This window comes from Myotis myotis, unplaced genomic scaffold, assembly GCF_014108235.1.
Source record: "Myotis myotis isolate mMyoMyo1 unplaced genomic scaffold, mMyoMyo1.p scaffold_m19_p_9, whole genome shotgun sequence".
NCBI classification, from domain to species: Eukaryota; Metazoa; Chordata; class Mammalia; order Chiroptera; family Vespertilionidae; genus Myotis; species Myotis myotis.
Genome location: NW_023416401.1, coordinates 7799065 through 7815228, shown reverse-complemented (window position 1 = coordinate 7815228; position 16164 = coordinate 7799065). Strand labels below are relative to the sequence as shown.

General features: G+C 41.3%; 1 protein-coding gene across 1 annotated transcript in view; it reads left to right on the top strand.

Annotated features, from left to right (window-relative positions):
* DCC (DCC netrin 1 receptor) overlaps positions 1 to 16164 on the top strand; it is a 588022-nt gene that overhangs the window by 469895 nt on the left and 101963 nt on the right. Inside the window, exon 16 of the mRNA XM_036322656.1 lies at positions 11696 to 11791. Within this exon, the coding sequence (XP_036178549.1) occupies positions 11696 to 11791 (96 nt within the window). The remainder of the gene's footprint in view (positions 1 to 11695; positions 11792 to 16164) is intronic.

Sequence of the window (16164 nt, the reverse complement as noted above, 5' to 3'; positions counted from 1 at the left end):
CAACACCATGGGAGAAAAAGGTAACCAGAACTTCTGAATAGGTGTGCTGTCCTACATGGGAGCCACTATCCACATGTGGCGATTTAAACTGAAACATATTCCAATTAAATAAAATGAAAGAAATCAGTTCACCATTCATGCTACTCACCTTTCAGTGCTCTGCTCAAGAGCCAAATGTGGCTACTGACTGCCATCATGGGTAGCATAGAGATGGAACATTTACATCATCCCAGAAAGTGCCAGGGGACAACAGTTTTACAATACTTTGTGGGTTACCTGAAATGGGAGTTAGTCTGAATATAATGAAGAAAGCAGAAACAGCAGTACATACAGAGATGACAACTATATAATTTTAAGTAAGTACTCACATGTATTTATGCAGGCTGCATGTTACCTGAATGTCTGACTATCATCTATTTCATATATTGGGTAATTAAAGGTCGCCATGCAGATAACAAGAGACATTGCCCAGATGAAGGCAGGAACTTGAGTGACAGATTGATCCAGCGACTTTGATATCCACACATGTGGACACATGCACACAAAGTCTCAGACACTGGAGGGAAAGGTAAAATCCAAGTGTAAAATAATAGTTACCATGACATATGTTAGTATACCACGAAGTAAGGTGAAAATTAAATGGCATCTATGTGATGTTGATACACATTACTAAGAAGTGAAAAATTCCCTTTTGGCTCTGCTTAAAGTGAGGCATGGTGAAGAACCGAAATTATTTGTGTCTTGGGGGGTGGCAGAGCAGATTTTTGTGGATGACCTGCTGCTCTCCCATCTTTGCCGGGGTCCAACCCCAGCAGGTCCAGGGGTCCCCAAAGGTGTGGACGGAGTCGGCGAAGAAGGAATGACATGGAGACAGCGTTCAGTTGATCAGCAGCCAACCAGGATCTCCAGCCAAGTTCTGGTCAGGATCTCCAGCAAAGTTCTGGTTAGGACCTCTTGCCAGGTTCTGTGTCCATGTTCTCTTGCTAGGTTCTCCAGCCAGGTTCTCCAGGTTCTCCAGCCAGGTTCTGTAGCCATGTTCCCTCACTAGGTTCTCCAGCCAGGTTCTGTCCAGGTTCTCCAGCCAGGTTCAGTCACCAGGTTCTAGTCAGGTTCTCTTGCCATGTTCTATCCAGGTTCTGTAGTCAGGTTCTGTCTCTAGATTCTTCAGCCAGGTTCTCTCGCTAGGTTCTGTCTCTAGGTTCTGTGGCCAGTTTCTGTCCAGGATCTTTTGCCATGTTCTCTCCAGCAAAGTTCTTCTGTCTCTAGGTTCTGTGTGTAGGTTCTGTGTGTAGGTTCTGTCTCTCTTGGTTCTGTCTTCTAAGTTCTGTCTCTTGCTGTCTTGTTACATCTGTATTTATACCAGTTGATTCAATCCTATCAATCTCTATTACAAAGGTTAGGGCATTTCTTATCTCCATTCCAGGGAGTAAAGATTATGTAGCTTAAGCATGATTGTTCGTAGTTAAAGTGATTAATTACCCGCCTGGCACTTAGTTGAGGGGTTTTATTCCCTCCCTAACTTCAGGGGAAAATCCCTACCTGGGGAAACAACCTTTCTCAGAGAGGAGACCTTGGTTAAAACACATAGTGCCAAGAAGGTGAGCAAGCATATTAAGAACAGTATGTCATATATGCCAGGTCCTTTGAAACAGCAAGGATGGACCGGCTCCCAGCACATCTTGCCAGCAGTATTGGAATGAATGCTCATATATGATTCAAAAAAATTATTTATGTCTTGTGCCATATTTCTACTGGTCCACTTAAAGAACGTATAAAACATCTAGGCCTTTGCCCACATGGCCTTCCTCAGACTTTACAAGGACCCGTGGGTGGACTTGCAAATAGGACAGACCTGGGTTTGATTGGAGCACTGCTACTTACTAAGCTCCATGATGATCACTAAGCCTGTGTTTTCTGGTCTGTGGAGTAGACCTCGTTGAGCCCACTTCATAGGGTTCCTGTGAAGGAAGGCATGGCAGCGTTGGAGGCCAAGGGCCCTAAACAAGGACCCAGTCCTCTCTTTCCTCAGCCCCTTTTATTTATATTCACATCATTCTTTCTCTTCATGTCTTGTTTTCTGTTCTACTTCCTTGCTCCCTCCCCCTCTCCCAGAAACTCAAGGAAGTGAGTGGAGAGGAAGGAAGGGAATGGACCCAGGAACTAAAAGGAAAGGAGAAGGTGGTGGGACAAAAGGAAGGGTGGCAATCCTTTGTAAAAGAGAAGGATGTGCTTCCTCTTTGAGTTCCTAACCAACACAGTTCATTTATTTATGGTTTATTATGTGATCTATTTATGCTAAGTAGTCAGTTTGACTGGCTTTTTAAACCAAAGCAATGGTCTGTTTGCTTGAATTAATTAAGTGAACAGCATCTGCGTTTCTTATTCATTGAGCCCTTGGGTGGTCATATAATATTTCCACCTTGTCTTTTATTTAATTCAACTTTTTCTTTGGGAAAGGTGGACAGGAGGGGGAAAGCTGTGTGTTTGGTTATGTTGTGTCCGTTACTTTCCTGATGTGAGGCTTTGCTGGGGACTCCTCTCATTGAGGCTCCCTCTGCAAGCTGCTGCAGTGATCCCTAATGGAAGCATTTGCCCAGTCGTTTCTCTGACTCTGAGGGGCTCTCTGCTAAAGCACCTCACCACAGAAGCAGGTGAGGGATGAGTCTTCTGTTCTAATGGGTGAGCAAAGGCTGCTCTGCAGACTGGTCCAGAGGAAACCCCAAATCGTCTAGTCCAGGCACTAAGGAGGGAGGAGCAAACCTGAGAACACAGAAGGCCCTCAACTCTTCCTGTGTCTTCTGTGGCTGAGATGATCACACCTGCATCAGCGCCTTCACTTCTAAAACGGACATGATCGTTCTTGTCCTAACAATTTTATAACATCACTAAAATCACTGATGAAAAAAATCTTACGATCAAACTGAAAATCTAGGAGTCATCCTTGATATTTTTCTCTCCCCGTTGTCCTTCTGAAGAGAGCGACAGAGTGTGCTATTCACACCTGTCCTTCGCTCTTCGTTTGCCCTACACAACTCAGTCCAGGCCCTTGTGACCTTTGCCTGGACAATTATAGTAGTCTCTGTCTGTGGCATACTCGTGTTCAACATCTTTTTCCATCTTTGCTGGGCTGCGGAGCTCTGAGGCATTCATTTCCCTAAAAGTGCAGTCTGAAACTTGTTCAAAATGTTCTTCAACTCACCAGCTCTTATTCAGTAAAAGGCAAGTAGTACAGAGGGTGAGGCAGAACTTTGGGAATTAGAATTCCCCCTCTTACCATTAAGAAGTCAATTATTCATTCATTCATCAAATGTACACTGAGTACTTACTGTATGCCAGACACTGGATTAAGGGAAGACTTAAATGAAACAGGGGATGTGAGGTCGCTAACCAAGAACCTAATTAAGCATCCAACAAATGTTACTATTACTTCTAGGAGACGGAGAAGGAGGAGGGGGAGGAGAAACAGGAACTGTCATGGTCTCCAAGTTCTGATGCTAACCAGCACTCTGAGCTGTTCACTTGCATCTGCTTATTCCCTTCTTTCTCCTCAACCTTTCTTCATCAAGAGTCAGAAAAACATCCATCTTCTCCATAAAACCTCTCTGGTTTCAGAACACTTTGCTCTAATATTTTTTTTAAATCTAATACAGCTTCTACATTAAAACATTCATCAAGGCAAGTGAGGCTTTAAAAAAAAAATTCTAACCATGTCTTACATACAGAATATCTTCAATGATAACGGATGAGTGAATGAGCAAATGAATGAATGAAGAATAGTTGAATGTGACTATGCAAGTGGGAGGGGGGAATGTGCCACAATCTCTTTGGATTCATTTTTAAATGACCCTACAGATGTCAGAATGGGCAGTATGGAGTCAACAAATCTGAGTTCTAGGTTCAGATTGAGTGGGGGTGTGTTATTTAACACCTGCTAAGTAATTTATCTTTTCTGGTCTCATGCATTTATCAAACAACAAATATTTGTTAAGCATCTTCTATCTGCCAAACACTGAAATATTTCTTGTAAAGTTTATTTTTACCGGATTTCCTCCTTGGTAGATTAAATAAAAATGTACCTTAGTTCTTTATGTTGGACTCAAATACTTCCTCACACAGACTACCTGCAAGATTGATTAATGAACAAGTCATGTTATAAATCTGACCATTATTTGGACAGTGTTCCTATTTTAAAAAGGGGTACTAGTTAGATTAGCTACTAATTACATTTGCAAAAGAGTATATGTAATGAGGTAAAATTGAATAGTGTATGTATTACATAAATTGCATCTTTCTTTTTTTTAAATCTTTACTGTTAAAAGTATTATATATACCCCCCTTTTCCCCTCATCAGCCCCCTCCAGTTCACCCCCGCCCCCCACCTCAGGCCCTCACCACCCCACTGTCTGAGTCCATGGGTCATGCATATATGCATGCAAGGTCTTTAGTTGATTACCTCCCACCCACCCTCCCTCCCCCACCTTCCCTCTGAGACTCCACACTCTGTTCCATGCTTCCAATTTGCATCTTTCTTGAATATGAATTGTAATTGCTCATTCTTTAAAGAGATCAGTGCAATCAACTGTGTTTGCCATCCACCCATTGGACTTAATTACACGATTTGGATCCAGTGAGGTCAGAGGTGTTCAGTAGCATTTACCAGCTGACGGCGATCCGGTGGGCTGTGCTTTGTGCATGTGGTAGCCCAGGTTCGCTGCAGCGAGCAGGCATCTGCATTAGGAAAGCAGCTACCACTCTAATGTTCTCTAATTGATGTGCTGGCGATGCCAACAGAGAGGGCAAAAGATGCAGGGACATGGAGACCAGGCCCTGACAAGCACTTGGCATGGACGGGGCCACTGAGCTGAGTACGTACATAATCTGTAATGAATAAAGGACTATGGGCTGTCAGTCTGGCACGTGCCAGTGGCATTTAACTCACATAAAATATTAATTAAAAATAATGATGTTCTCACTGGGTTTGTTACCCAGTGCAGCATCTTGGTCTAGACCTGGAGGAGCTATCTGCAGGCCTCTTGATTCATTCCTCTGTCCCAAAAAAACTCATTCATCTCACTATCTTTAGGCAAGTCTCAACACGCACTCTTAGAATAATGGCCCTATCACCTACCAGGTCTCTGGGGAGGAGAACCAAAAATTCTCCCTATTAGTTATTGCTTGTCTTTACAGCCCCTATAATCAATAAAAGTACATTTATTCCTCCCTCTCTTCCCAGCTACAAAGAAGATACCAGCCAGCAACCATCTATTTTGGATGCTCAAAGAATTAAGTATTTCTTTAGCTCCCTTTATCCCAAGTCTGTGTATTATGTAAGAAAGACTATGATGAAAATCTGGTCAATAATTTGAAATCTGTTGAATTACTCAGAATATCCATAATTAAAAATAATTCCCATGGACATCTAAAAAAAAAAGTTATTTCAGTATGATTCATTCAGGGTACATTAAAATAATAAAATGTTGCTGTATTTTATTTTTCAGAGGCAAATGATACATTTTAAGCCTACATATCTACAACATTTTAGCAAATCCAAAAAATAAATTTACTGTCATAATTGTCACTAAGTTTAATTCTGAACAATGGGCTCTGACCATAATTAATGATTAATTCATTTGGAATTCATTATGGTAATATTAAGTGTGCTTAGCTCATTTGATGCTTCTATAGAGGGAGCGATTTTAGGCAATTCTTTTGTGATTTACTGGTTTTGAAGTTGAAGAGCTCTGAGCATGTGCAGGAAAATAGCTCCACATTGCTCTCTAGTGGTGTGCTGGTAAATGACACCCTTCTTTTGTGTGGGGAGAAAACCCTCGTTCTCTTTTGCTCCCCATTCACTCTCACAGCATTTTCCCCCTCAGTACAGACTCAAAGCATTTTCTCCCTCAATACACACTCAAGTGCCACGACTCCATGACAATACAAAAGGGGATCAGAGCAATATAGTCCTCCGTCCACCATTAACCAATAACTGACTAATATATTTATTGCCGACATTCAGGCTGATTCAGTACTGGATCAAGCTTTATGGCAACATGAAAAGATCCTCTTGCTTTCTCAGTAGATCAAATGCGGTTTGACAAAAGCACAATCCTGAGGCCAGGGAGAGCAGAAAGCAGGTAGAGTATGAAGAGCATAAATAAAAGCACCCTGAAAAAGCTACAACAAAGGCTTATGGAGCTGTCCCGGTCCTTTTATTTCCCATGTCACTCTGTGTTACTTTAGAAAGAAATGAACTCACCTGAACCTCAATTACATACTGACGACGGGAAAATACGGGACCACAAGGTGTCCAAGACCCCTAGCCAGCCTGGCATTCTTTTACCAGTTACACCCCATTGCACATCTGTTTACCTTTCCTGGGGCTAAGCCGTTACCACTTTTCATTTAAATTTAAAATTGGTCTCCCTGAATTTAGTAGTTAGTATAGCTCCTGAACGCAACAGCAAGTAAATGATAAAGCTTCACAGTCTTCGCCAGGGTCCCCTGGACCAGGGCTTGACCTCAATGGAAGAAGCTGCCATTACTCAGACAATGAGAGACTGGGCGGGCTTCAGGCTTAGCAAGAGTCAGTATTGAAATGGCCGTCGCCTCACATTTCCTGTGGGAGAGAGATGAAGAAATGGTGGCTGCCGCTCAGGAGCCGGACAGCACATAGCTGAGGTGCACCCGCTGGAATTCCAGTCACAACAAAAATTCAAACCAGGAAAATGAGAATCAACCAGTCAAGGGACTTTTTTTTTTCTTCTTTTAGCTGAGAAACAATATCTGAAAGATCTAAAAGCCAATAGTGCAGAAATGCTAGAGGCCTTGATGGAATCCGTGGTCTAAGGAGGTATAAACGGGGCAGGTGGGAGGTGGGGCGCAGAGGTGAAGGCATCAATGCAATGCCTCGTGGACCACGCTGACCAGCTCACTCTTCAGCTGTTAACGGAACGGGAAGTTCAGAGTTTCTGATCAAGTTGGTCTTTCTTCATTCTGAATTCCAATCTGCACAGGAGAGGGCCACAGAAAGCAATCTAATCAGTTTGCATTAATGAGATCTGCTTTATTTTCTATTTACCCTCCTTGCCACATTATAGTTTCTAATTTGTTGCTGTTGATCCTACGGTTAAAGAAGTTTAGGCGTCCCCCCGCCCCTCCATTTTATGCATGAATATGAATATGTAGGGATCTGAGGTCCTATTTAGTAGCTATGAATTTAGATTCAGTCCAGAAATATATATTTACTTTGCCAGCACAGGTTTGTTTGTTTATTTAAATTGTTTGCCAACATTTGAAAAATTTTGGTGATTTCACATAAAAATCTGGATTTCCAGAAAATCTGACAACACTGGGACTGCCTTCCTTCCACATGCTAAGGAATAGAGGTGGCTCTGCTCCTTGGGTGAATTACTGGCAAGCATCCTCTCTGCACTATTTTCTCATACACTGAGGCCAAATTCTCTCTCTCTCTCTTTCTCTCTCTCTCTCTCTCTCTCTCTCTCTCTCTCTCTCTCTCTCTCTCTCTCTCTCTCTCTCTTAAAAACAAATTAAACCCTAACTCCTAAGCATGTGAATTTTGAATTTCTTAATTGTCTCTCTCACTCCCTTGAGAAACAAAAATATAGATAAATGCACATATTTAGTATATGTATAATAGGTGAAATCAAATGCAGTTTGACACAAAAAAAGGCAATTTTATTTGGCTTGAACCTAATGCCAATGTTTTGCATGATAGTTGTCGAGATAAAGCCTATGTATCAAAGCAAACTTAAGTCTTTATTCCAATAACTATAAAGGACTTGTTTCCTAGCAAAAAAGTACCTTGTTGACCTCCCTACTTGTATTGTAAACATTTCAGGAAATGTTCACCATTCTTCTACCTCTAAATCCTACTCATACCTCAAGCCCTAGTTCCAAGTCCATACCTTTGATGACCCAATTCCTCACTAATTTTTAGACCTCTAAACTCATGTAGTATTCATAAGTGGTAGCACTCACTTTACTGCTCAATTTTATGTAGTCTTTTCTTGTTTTCTCTGCCCAGAATTATGATTGTAACCTGACACAGAGATCCATCTTTTATCAAACATTCCTGGACCTCCAAGAGCATTTAACACTTGCTGACTGACTACTCTCTTATAAATAACCTACTTAAACAACAAAAAATAATAAATATCCCTTATACATGAAGTAGTTCACTGACTAGATCCCCTTTAGTTACATAATATGTAATTTTATTTTATTGTTTGCTATATTGTAGCTCTTCTGTTATTGTGCTTTGAAATACCAATAACTTTAACTCTAATATTTAGGTCCCATAAAATTTTATGAAGAAAAATTTCATCAATTTTCAAAGAACACTGTCAGAGATAAATTCACTTATTTTAAAAGCTTTATTATTGTAAAATAAAACTCAGATACAGAAAACCACAGACAACAAATCTATAGCTCACTAAATTGCTTTAAGTTGGAGTTAAACCTTTTTTTCTCTATTTCCTACAAACTGGCATTTGGATCTAGAGGTTTAATCAGACTAAGTCATTTTTATCTTTTTGGCAAGACTCTTCTAGAGCAAGCATGTCAAACTCATTTATTTGGCCCGTATTAGCCTTTGAGTTTGACATGCTTGCTCTACTGGGTCATGTGCTTTTTGATTGGTAGGAACATGATATCTAGATGTTTCCACTTTGCTCATTGGGGCTGCAAACTAGCAGTATTTGAATTCTATTACTGGTCTTATAAGTTGGAATAACTTATAAGGAGATGCTTTCCCTCTTATGCAGTTGGTTGCACAGAGTTTATTTAAGACACATTAAATATTTGAGTTTTTACCCAGTTTTCAAGATTATAATTTGGTCGTCTATCAACCTCACAATGGACCAACTCTTATTATTTTTAAAAATATCTTTATGGAATCGTTGGATTGTAAGGCAGTTCCATTTTATTATATTTTAAAAATATATTTTTTATTGATTTTAGAGAGGAAGGGAGAGAGAGATAGAAACATTGATTATGAGAGAAAACCACTGATTGGCTGCCTCCTGCACACCTCCCACTGGGGATCATGCCCACAACCTGGGCATGTGCCCTGACCAGGAATCAAACTGTGACCTCCTGGATCATAGGTCGATGCTCAATCACTGAGCCACACCAACCGGGTTCATGGTGGTTTTAATGTGCATTTCTCTGACGACTAGTGACAAAGGGATTAAGCAAAACAAAAACAAAACAAAACAAAAGCCCTCATAGACACTGACAACAGTATGGTGATTACAAGAGGGAAAGTGGGGTGGGGAGAGGTAGAAGAAGGTAAAGGGGATAAATGGTGACAGAAAGAGAGACTTAACTTTGGATGTTGAATACATAATACAATGTACAGATGATGTTATTACAGAATTGTGTGCTTGAAACCTACATAATTTTATTAACCAATGTCATCCCAATACATTGAATAAGAATTACACACACACATAGATAGATAGATAGATAGATAGATAGATAGATAGATAGATAGATAGATATAGATATAGATATATATATATATCTTAATGAATTTATCCACTTATATGTATTTGTTGGGCTTTAATCCATTGCAACTTTTTTCTCTATGGAAGCTCAGAGTGTCCTCGTCTTTGGTCTGTGGAAGCCCCTTCAGGTTGATTTGTGAATCCATTTGACATAAGCCTATTCATCTGGTTGTTTCCTTTCTATCTGATACTTCAGGATGTTTCAGGCTCAACTGATATGAGCCGGAGTCATCTCAGACCAGAATCAATAAGCCCTTGTTTCTTGCAGAGGGAAATACGTTTTCAAAATCCAAGTCTTGGTGCGGGGATACTTTTTGTTATTAAGTCTGTTTCTAAACTTTTCAGTGGACAGAACTAAAAGTGATAAAATACCTGTGGAGTTTAAACTGGTTTTTCTAATTAAAATTTTGGAGCACAGTACTTTATCTAACCTTTCCTATTTTAAATCTGTATGTTGTTCCATCCACATCAAGAACCCGGTTCTCGAGGACACAGGGGATGATAGAGTTAGAATTTTTTATGATTACACATTTGCTTTATCCCATATTATGTTAGTTTCAGAATAATAACAATAATAGTATCACCAGAAATAATAATTGTTGAAACATTTTTGCATATGCCATCCCTATTGTCTCTTAATGTTGTCTATGGTTGTAATATATCTTCAAAAGCAGAATACGTAGCCCTGCAAGATAAAATAGCTCCCTCTTAACCCTCACTTAGTCTTCATTCATTAAATGTATTGTTTACCAGTTAGCTCAATATCTCCCCTGGTCATTTCAAATGTCTAAAACTCATTTCCTAGTAGTGTTCAGGATCAGGGGAACAATATCCTGATTACTTGTAAGTTAGTAACTTAGTTTTCATTTTGTTTTCTTCTTGTTTTATTTATTTGTTCCTCTTGATACCCTCTATTTCTAAAGTTATTTTTTCACTTGTATATAATTTTTGAGTTATGCCAATTCGTTTCTGAGCTTTTTCTGATTCTATGTTGATCTTGCATTTTTGGCATTTTATTATTTTCTTAATGTTTGTTAGCTCATTTTGAAATAGTAAATTGCAGATTTGATCAATTTTTTGTGTATTTTTTATCCTGTGTGTGTGTGTGTGTGTGTGTGTGAGAGAGAGAGAGAGAGAGAGAGAGAGAGAGAGAGAGAGAGAGTGTGTACTTGTCTACAGGAATGATATTCTCCTGATTTTATTTTGTATGAAATTTAACCTCAACAGATTTTTAATGCTTTCTTGCATGTGTTTCTTTTTCCTGTTCTCCCAGAAGTTCATTTGCTTTTCTCAACTCACAGAGCTCCTCGCCTGTTGTTTTCATTAGACTAGGGCTCCTGGCTCAGCACAGTAGAGCCTGTGGGTCAAGCCTGGCCCAGGTCCTGTTCTTATTTGGATCCCACTGAACTAAGAATGGTTTTCATCGATTTGAAGTCTGAAGTACTGTGTAAGCAGACAAAGCAAACACAAATATGTGACGGAGGCAGAGTGCTCTACAAAGCTAAAATATTTCTTCTCTTCGCCCTTTGTAGAGAAGTTGGCCAACCCCTTATACGCACTAAAAATTATGCACCTTTTTTCTAAGTTTTGTGGTGGTTCCTCTTTCCTACTTGTGTATGTATTTTCTCTTCCCTTCATTTCTATTGCTTCAAATTTTAAATCTATTTCCTGTGGTTTGTCCTCAGTGTGAGCCTCGGCCTGAAAGGGAGACTGTGGGCTAATTTCGGGATTTATGTTTACTGTCCTCACACTGCTCTGCTGCACTTGCTGCATTGCCTGCTGGTGACCTGAAATCACCGTGTCCTCAGCTTGGATGTTTCCCTGCATTTCTCTCTCACAGAAGCGGATACTGTGCAGGCCTGAGGGTTGTTGGTTCCTCTGTACTCACTTGCGGTTGAGGATGTGAGAGTACACCTCAGCACCTAGTGTTGCTGAAAATGATCAAATGCCTCCGCTTTTCTATCCAGTGGTTCAATGTCTTCTAATGTGAAGATTCCGGAAGCTCAGAGACGCACATTGTCAGCGCTGCCACCTTCTTCCCAGAATCACACTCACTTGTTTTTAATCCACAGTATACTTATTAGATTATACTGGATTTGCTTTACCCTGCGTATTTCAGCGCATTAAATAAATCAACGTGTTCGTATTCTTTCTGTTTTTTTCTCCAGAGTCAAGCTCCCATTATGTAATCTCCCTAAAAGCTTTCAATAACGCAGGAGAAGGCGTTCCTCTGTATGAAAGTGCCACCACCAGGTCTATGACAGGTAAGCCACCATAGCTAACCCCGCTCTGACAAGCAGCCGGTGTTTGAGTGATGGCAAAATAAAACACAGGAAATGTATGCAGTCATGTTCCGAGCCCTACGTGTGTGTACACGCATACACAAGCTTGATTATCTTTCTGGTTTTCAAATGGAAGGAAGAGAAGTTCAGTCTATAAACTATACATGGACTTAGGGAAAGAGAGCTCTCATTCTCTCCTCGGAGTGGCTTCCTATTTTGGTGCCCTGATACCACCCTTCATTCCCCCGAGGAGCGTGCCTCCCAGCGATGCCACTTTGGCGAGAGGGTCTCTGCACAAAGGCCCCCAAATGCCGGGAGGAGCCCTTGCTTCTCTGCAGGTCCTTCGGGCTCCTTGACAAGGATGGCCTGCCCTCCTGGGGGTGCAGGGGCTGGGCCGAGCCCCCCAGTGCCTTCTTCCTGGGTTGGACCTTCAGGTCAATCAACAGTGTCCAGGGCCCCTGGACCGTAAAAGGATTGGCTGCGCCCAGGGCGTGTCTCCTCTGGGAATTCTCAGGTGAGCTGGACTGTAAAGGCCCCACACAAGAGAAACTGGGCTCAAAGAACTGAGGGAAGGATGGGTAAGAAAGTGAGATCCAAGCTGTTTATGAAGACTATTTCTGAGCAAGGCTGGGCTTTTTAAACGACAGGATAAGTGACACCTCTGTGGTCTGTTCAGGGACACCGGAAAGTCACATGACCACCCCAGTGGTCTTATGTCTGAAATCTGAAAGTAAAACCCAAGATGTACATCTCTTTAGTGAATACTTTGACCCCAACCTCTTTCAAAATCCACAACCCTCAGACCTCAGTGAACCTGTCACCGATGTGTAGGTGATGAGAATAAAGGATCTAAGGGCAGGGTTTGATAGTGAGCACAGAGGACATGGAAAACCACTGAGTGCCCGAGAGTGGAGCCCTGGCAGGCAGGAATAAAGGATCATAACATAAATAGTAGAAGCCGGTGACTGCTGCTACCACCTAAATTTATGTGAACTTTAAACAGTTTGTTTTCCACACTCAACAGCTCCATTCGTCGACTACATGGAGAACACGCAGTTGTTGTGTGGATTCACAGCAGTTACATGATGGTCTCCAGGGCATAGCATCACTTTATTGATTTCAGATTCAGTAGGCTAAGCTGTTATTCCAGAGTCTCTTTGACCTTTTGGCCATTGGTTTCAAGGTCTATATTCTGCCGAAAGTGATGTGTGCAATTTGTGTATATGTCCATCTATACAGTTATCTGTGGAGACACTACATATTTTCCATTGTGTTATCAAAGAAGCTCATGACTCCCCAGAAGGGTCAGCAAGAAGCATTTTTTAGTTATATAAGTTCATAGGTAAATACCAACAAACCGCATTACTTAAAATTTGAGGGATGCATTCTCAAACTGAGATTCCAAAAAATTCAATGTCATGAAAAATATTCAGAAATAGCAGGATTGAGGTATTAGCATTTCTTGAAGTAGAATTACTACTTTCAAAACATTCCTAATAAACACATTATCCCTACATATAGAGGGATGAGGCAATGGAGATCCAGAGCGTAAAATACAAGATAACCTCATGGGCGGGACCTGGAGTTTCCACTTCCCCTTACTCTCCTGCCCGTCCAGCAGCCAGGTTCTTGGAGAGGTCACAGCTGGCTTTGGCTGTACCTGAGCGTCCCATAATGTTCCTATAGTACGTCACCTCTTCCTGCCTGTGAGGAAAGACACTGGCCCACTGCTTGTGGAAGTGGCAACTGAACTTGTGGCCAGTCTTTTAAAACTCTTATTATTGTTTTTACCGAAACTAAAGCCCACAAAAAAGGGCCACTTAGGCTACCAATAAATAAATAACATTTTGAGCAGCAAGTGGTAGTCATAGAGATAGTAGAGTTCAAATCAACTGAAGCGAAGCCGCTCAGAAGGAGCCGTTCTGGCGTAATTAACTTCACTTCCCCTTAGTGTTGGTGGTCAGTCTTTAATTCCCAGCATATGGCATTCCCCGAGTGGTTTCTAAAACACCAGCGATCGCTGAGACAGTTTTTTCCCTGATCTGACTCTAATCCTCATGGGTCTGAGAAATGAAATGCTACCCAAAGTTAGATATGGTGTGGGGGATTTTCTTATTGAAGACAAGTCAGGAAGGGGCTGGAGAGGGATGACTAAAACCAGCCCTTTCTGAGAGAAGGGCCTGCACTCGTCCTGGTCATGGCAGATTCACTGTGTTTCTGCGCATCGTGGAGAATAAAGGACAAGCAAGCAGGAAAGGCTAAGGTTCTGGGAGAAACTCTGTCCTATGGCTGCAGAACACACATGCTCTGACTCCGAGCTTCTGCGGAGCATTCCCATGAGCAGCCTGCGAAGAGGCCAGGATAACAGAAGTAAAAAACCGCAGGCAATAAATGCTTCAGGCCAGAGTAAGTACCAGGCCCTGGTGCTTCCCGCACGCGTGTGCGCACGGATGCCGGCCCTCTCTGCAGCCCGCCCCATCGGGAATGTATCAGAATGAGAGCTGAGGAAAGTGTCACCAGGTCAGATGGGTGGGTAGGGCTTCGTTTTCACTATAAAACCTTTTATTTCCTATTGTCATGAGGGCAAGCTGTTTTGAGCCCAGAGAAGGGAGAGGGCCAGGGAATAAGGAGGTCTGTTGTTTGAATTTGTTTATTCTCAACCGTTTTATCAATGTCTAAATGAAGTACAATCCAGATGTAAAACTGTGTTATTTTTTTAAAAAAATAGCTCTTTTAGAATATAAATATATCGACTGAAAAAATGCATGGGCTCTGACCAAAACATCTATTAGGAATTGAGTAGGGTTCTCTTTTTAGCAGAAAGCTTGAAGCTATATTTTGTCTTTGTTACTTTTTTTACCCTTTTGAATATAACCATTGAAAATAAATGGCATATAAGACACCCAGGAGTATAAAATAATTAAAAGAAGTTGTTTTAGCAATACAAAGATGTTTTTAATTGGACTACTCCATTTCTATCCTGAGAGAAAAAGGATAATTTGCAATATATTTAGCATATATGAATCTAGAGGAGTGTTTGCTACCAGCTGGAATATTCTGCTTTGTTGGAAATGCTCTACATCTGTCCTGTCCAATAGGGAAGGCACCAGGCTCATGTGACCAGTAAGCACTTGCAATTGGCTAGTGCAACAGAAGTGAATTTTAAATTTTACTTAATTTTAATTAATTTAAATTTGAATTATTTCTTTAACTAGCGACCATTAAGCAATGCAGCTGTAAAAGAGGTGGCAAGTAGAATGACAAACCATGCTTAAAAAAAAAAAATTCCCTATAAGAGTCAAGACACATGTGCCCAAGGGTAGACATTTTTGCATCATCAAAGTCCACAGATAAGTGCCACCGAACAGCATTACTTGGAATTTGAGGGATGCATTGTGAAACTGAGGCTTCAAGAAACTCAACAAGTTGTGAAAAAATATATTCTCCTAACATTCAGAAATAGCAGAGCTGAGTATCACCATTTCTTTTTTTCCCCAAAAAAATATATATTTTTATTGATTTCAGAGAGGAAGGGAGAGGGAGAGATAGAACCATCAATGACGAGAGAGAATCATTGATCGGCTGCCTCCTGCACACCCCACACTGGGGATCAAGCCCACATCCCAGGCACGTGCCCTGACCGGGAATCAAACCCTGACCTCCTGGTTCATAGGTCAACGTTCAACCACTGAGCCACGCCGGTTGGGCTCACCAAAAGGCTATAAAGTGAATATAGATGTACCAACAAAATTAGATTAGGCAAAGAAACAGCACGTGGGGTAAGTCATGAATAAGCTTGGTCAAAAGGGGGTTTGTACTTTCGAGTAGGCCTCCCGTGTGCATAACATTCTCCTTGGAGAGTCAGCTGAGAATAGAAGCAGGCGCAGGGGGCAGCACCCACCGCGGTCTGGCAACAGCACCTTCCACCTGTGCTCCAGCCTGCTGACCGCTGGGCACCCTCCCGGAGGCTGCAGTGTCTGCACTCCCCCTGCATTGTTTCATAAATCCATTTGGCGTTAAAGGGGCCCTGCATAAAAAGGACACATGAAAGGAAATACAAAAAGCCTGGGCTCTGTCATTAAATTTTAAACACACATTTTTCTTTCTCTCTCTATTTTTTTCTTGCCTTTTGTTGTTTTTGCTTTGGGGTTTTATATTTTGCTCCAAAGACCACAGCCCAATACACTGCTAAATAATTCATTGGAAAACAGAGAGATGAGTAGGGGCTATGCATGTGAAATGCAGTGGACAAAGTGATCATCAAAACCAGCCAGTAGCCGCTGCTCTCGGAACGAGGCTCTTTAAAAACTTAAATTCTGCGTGTGCACTGCTTCTGATTCTCTACCTTCTAGAAA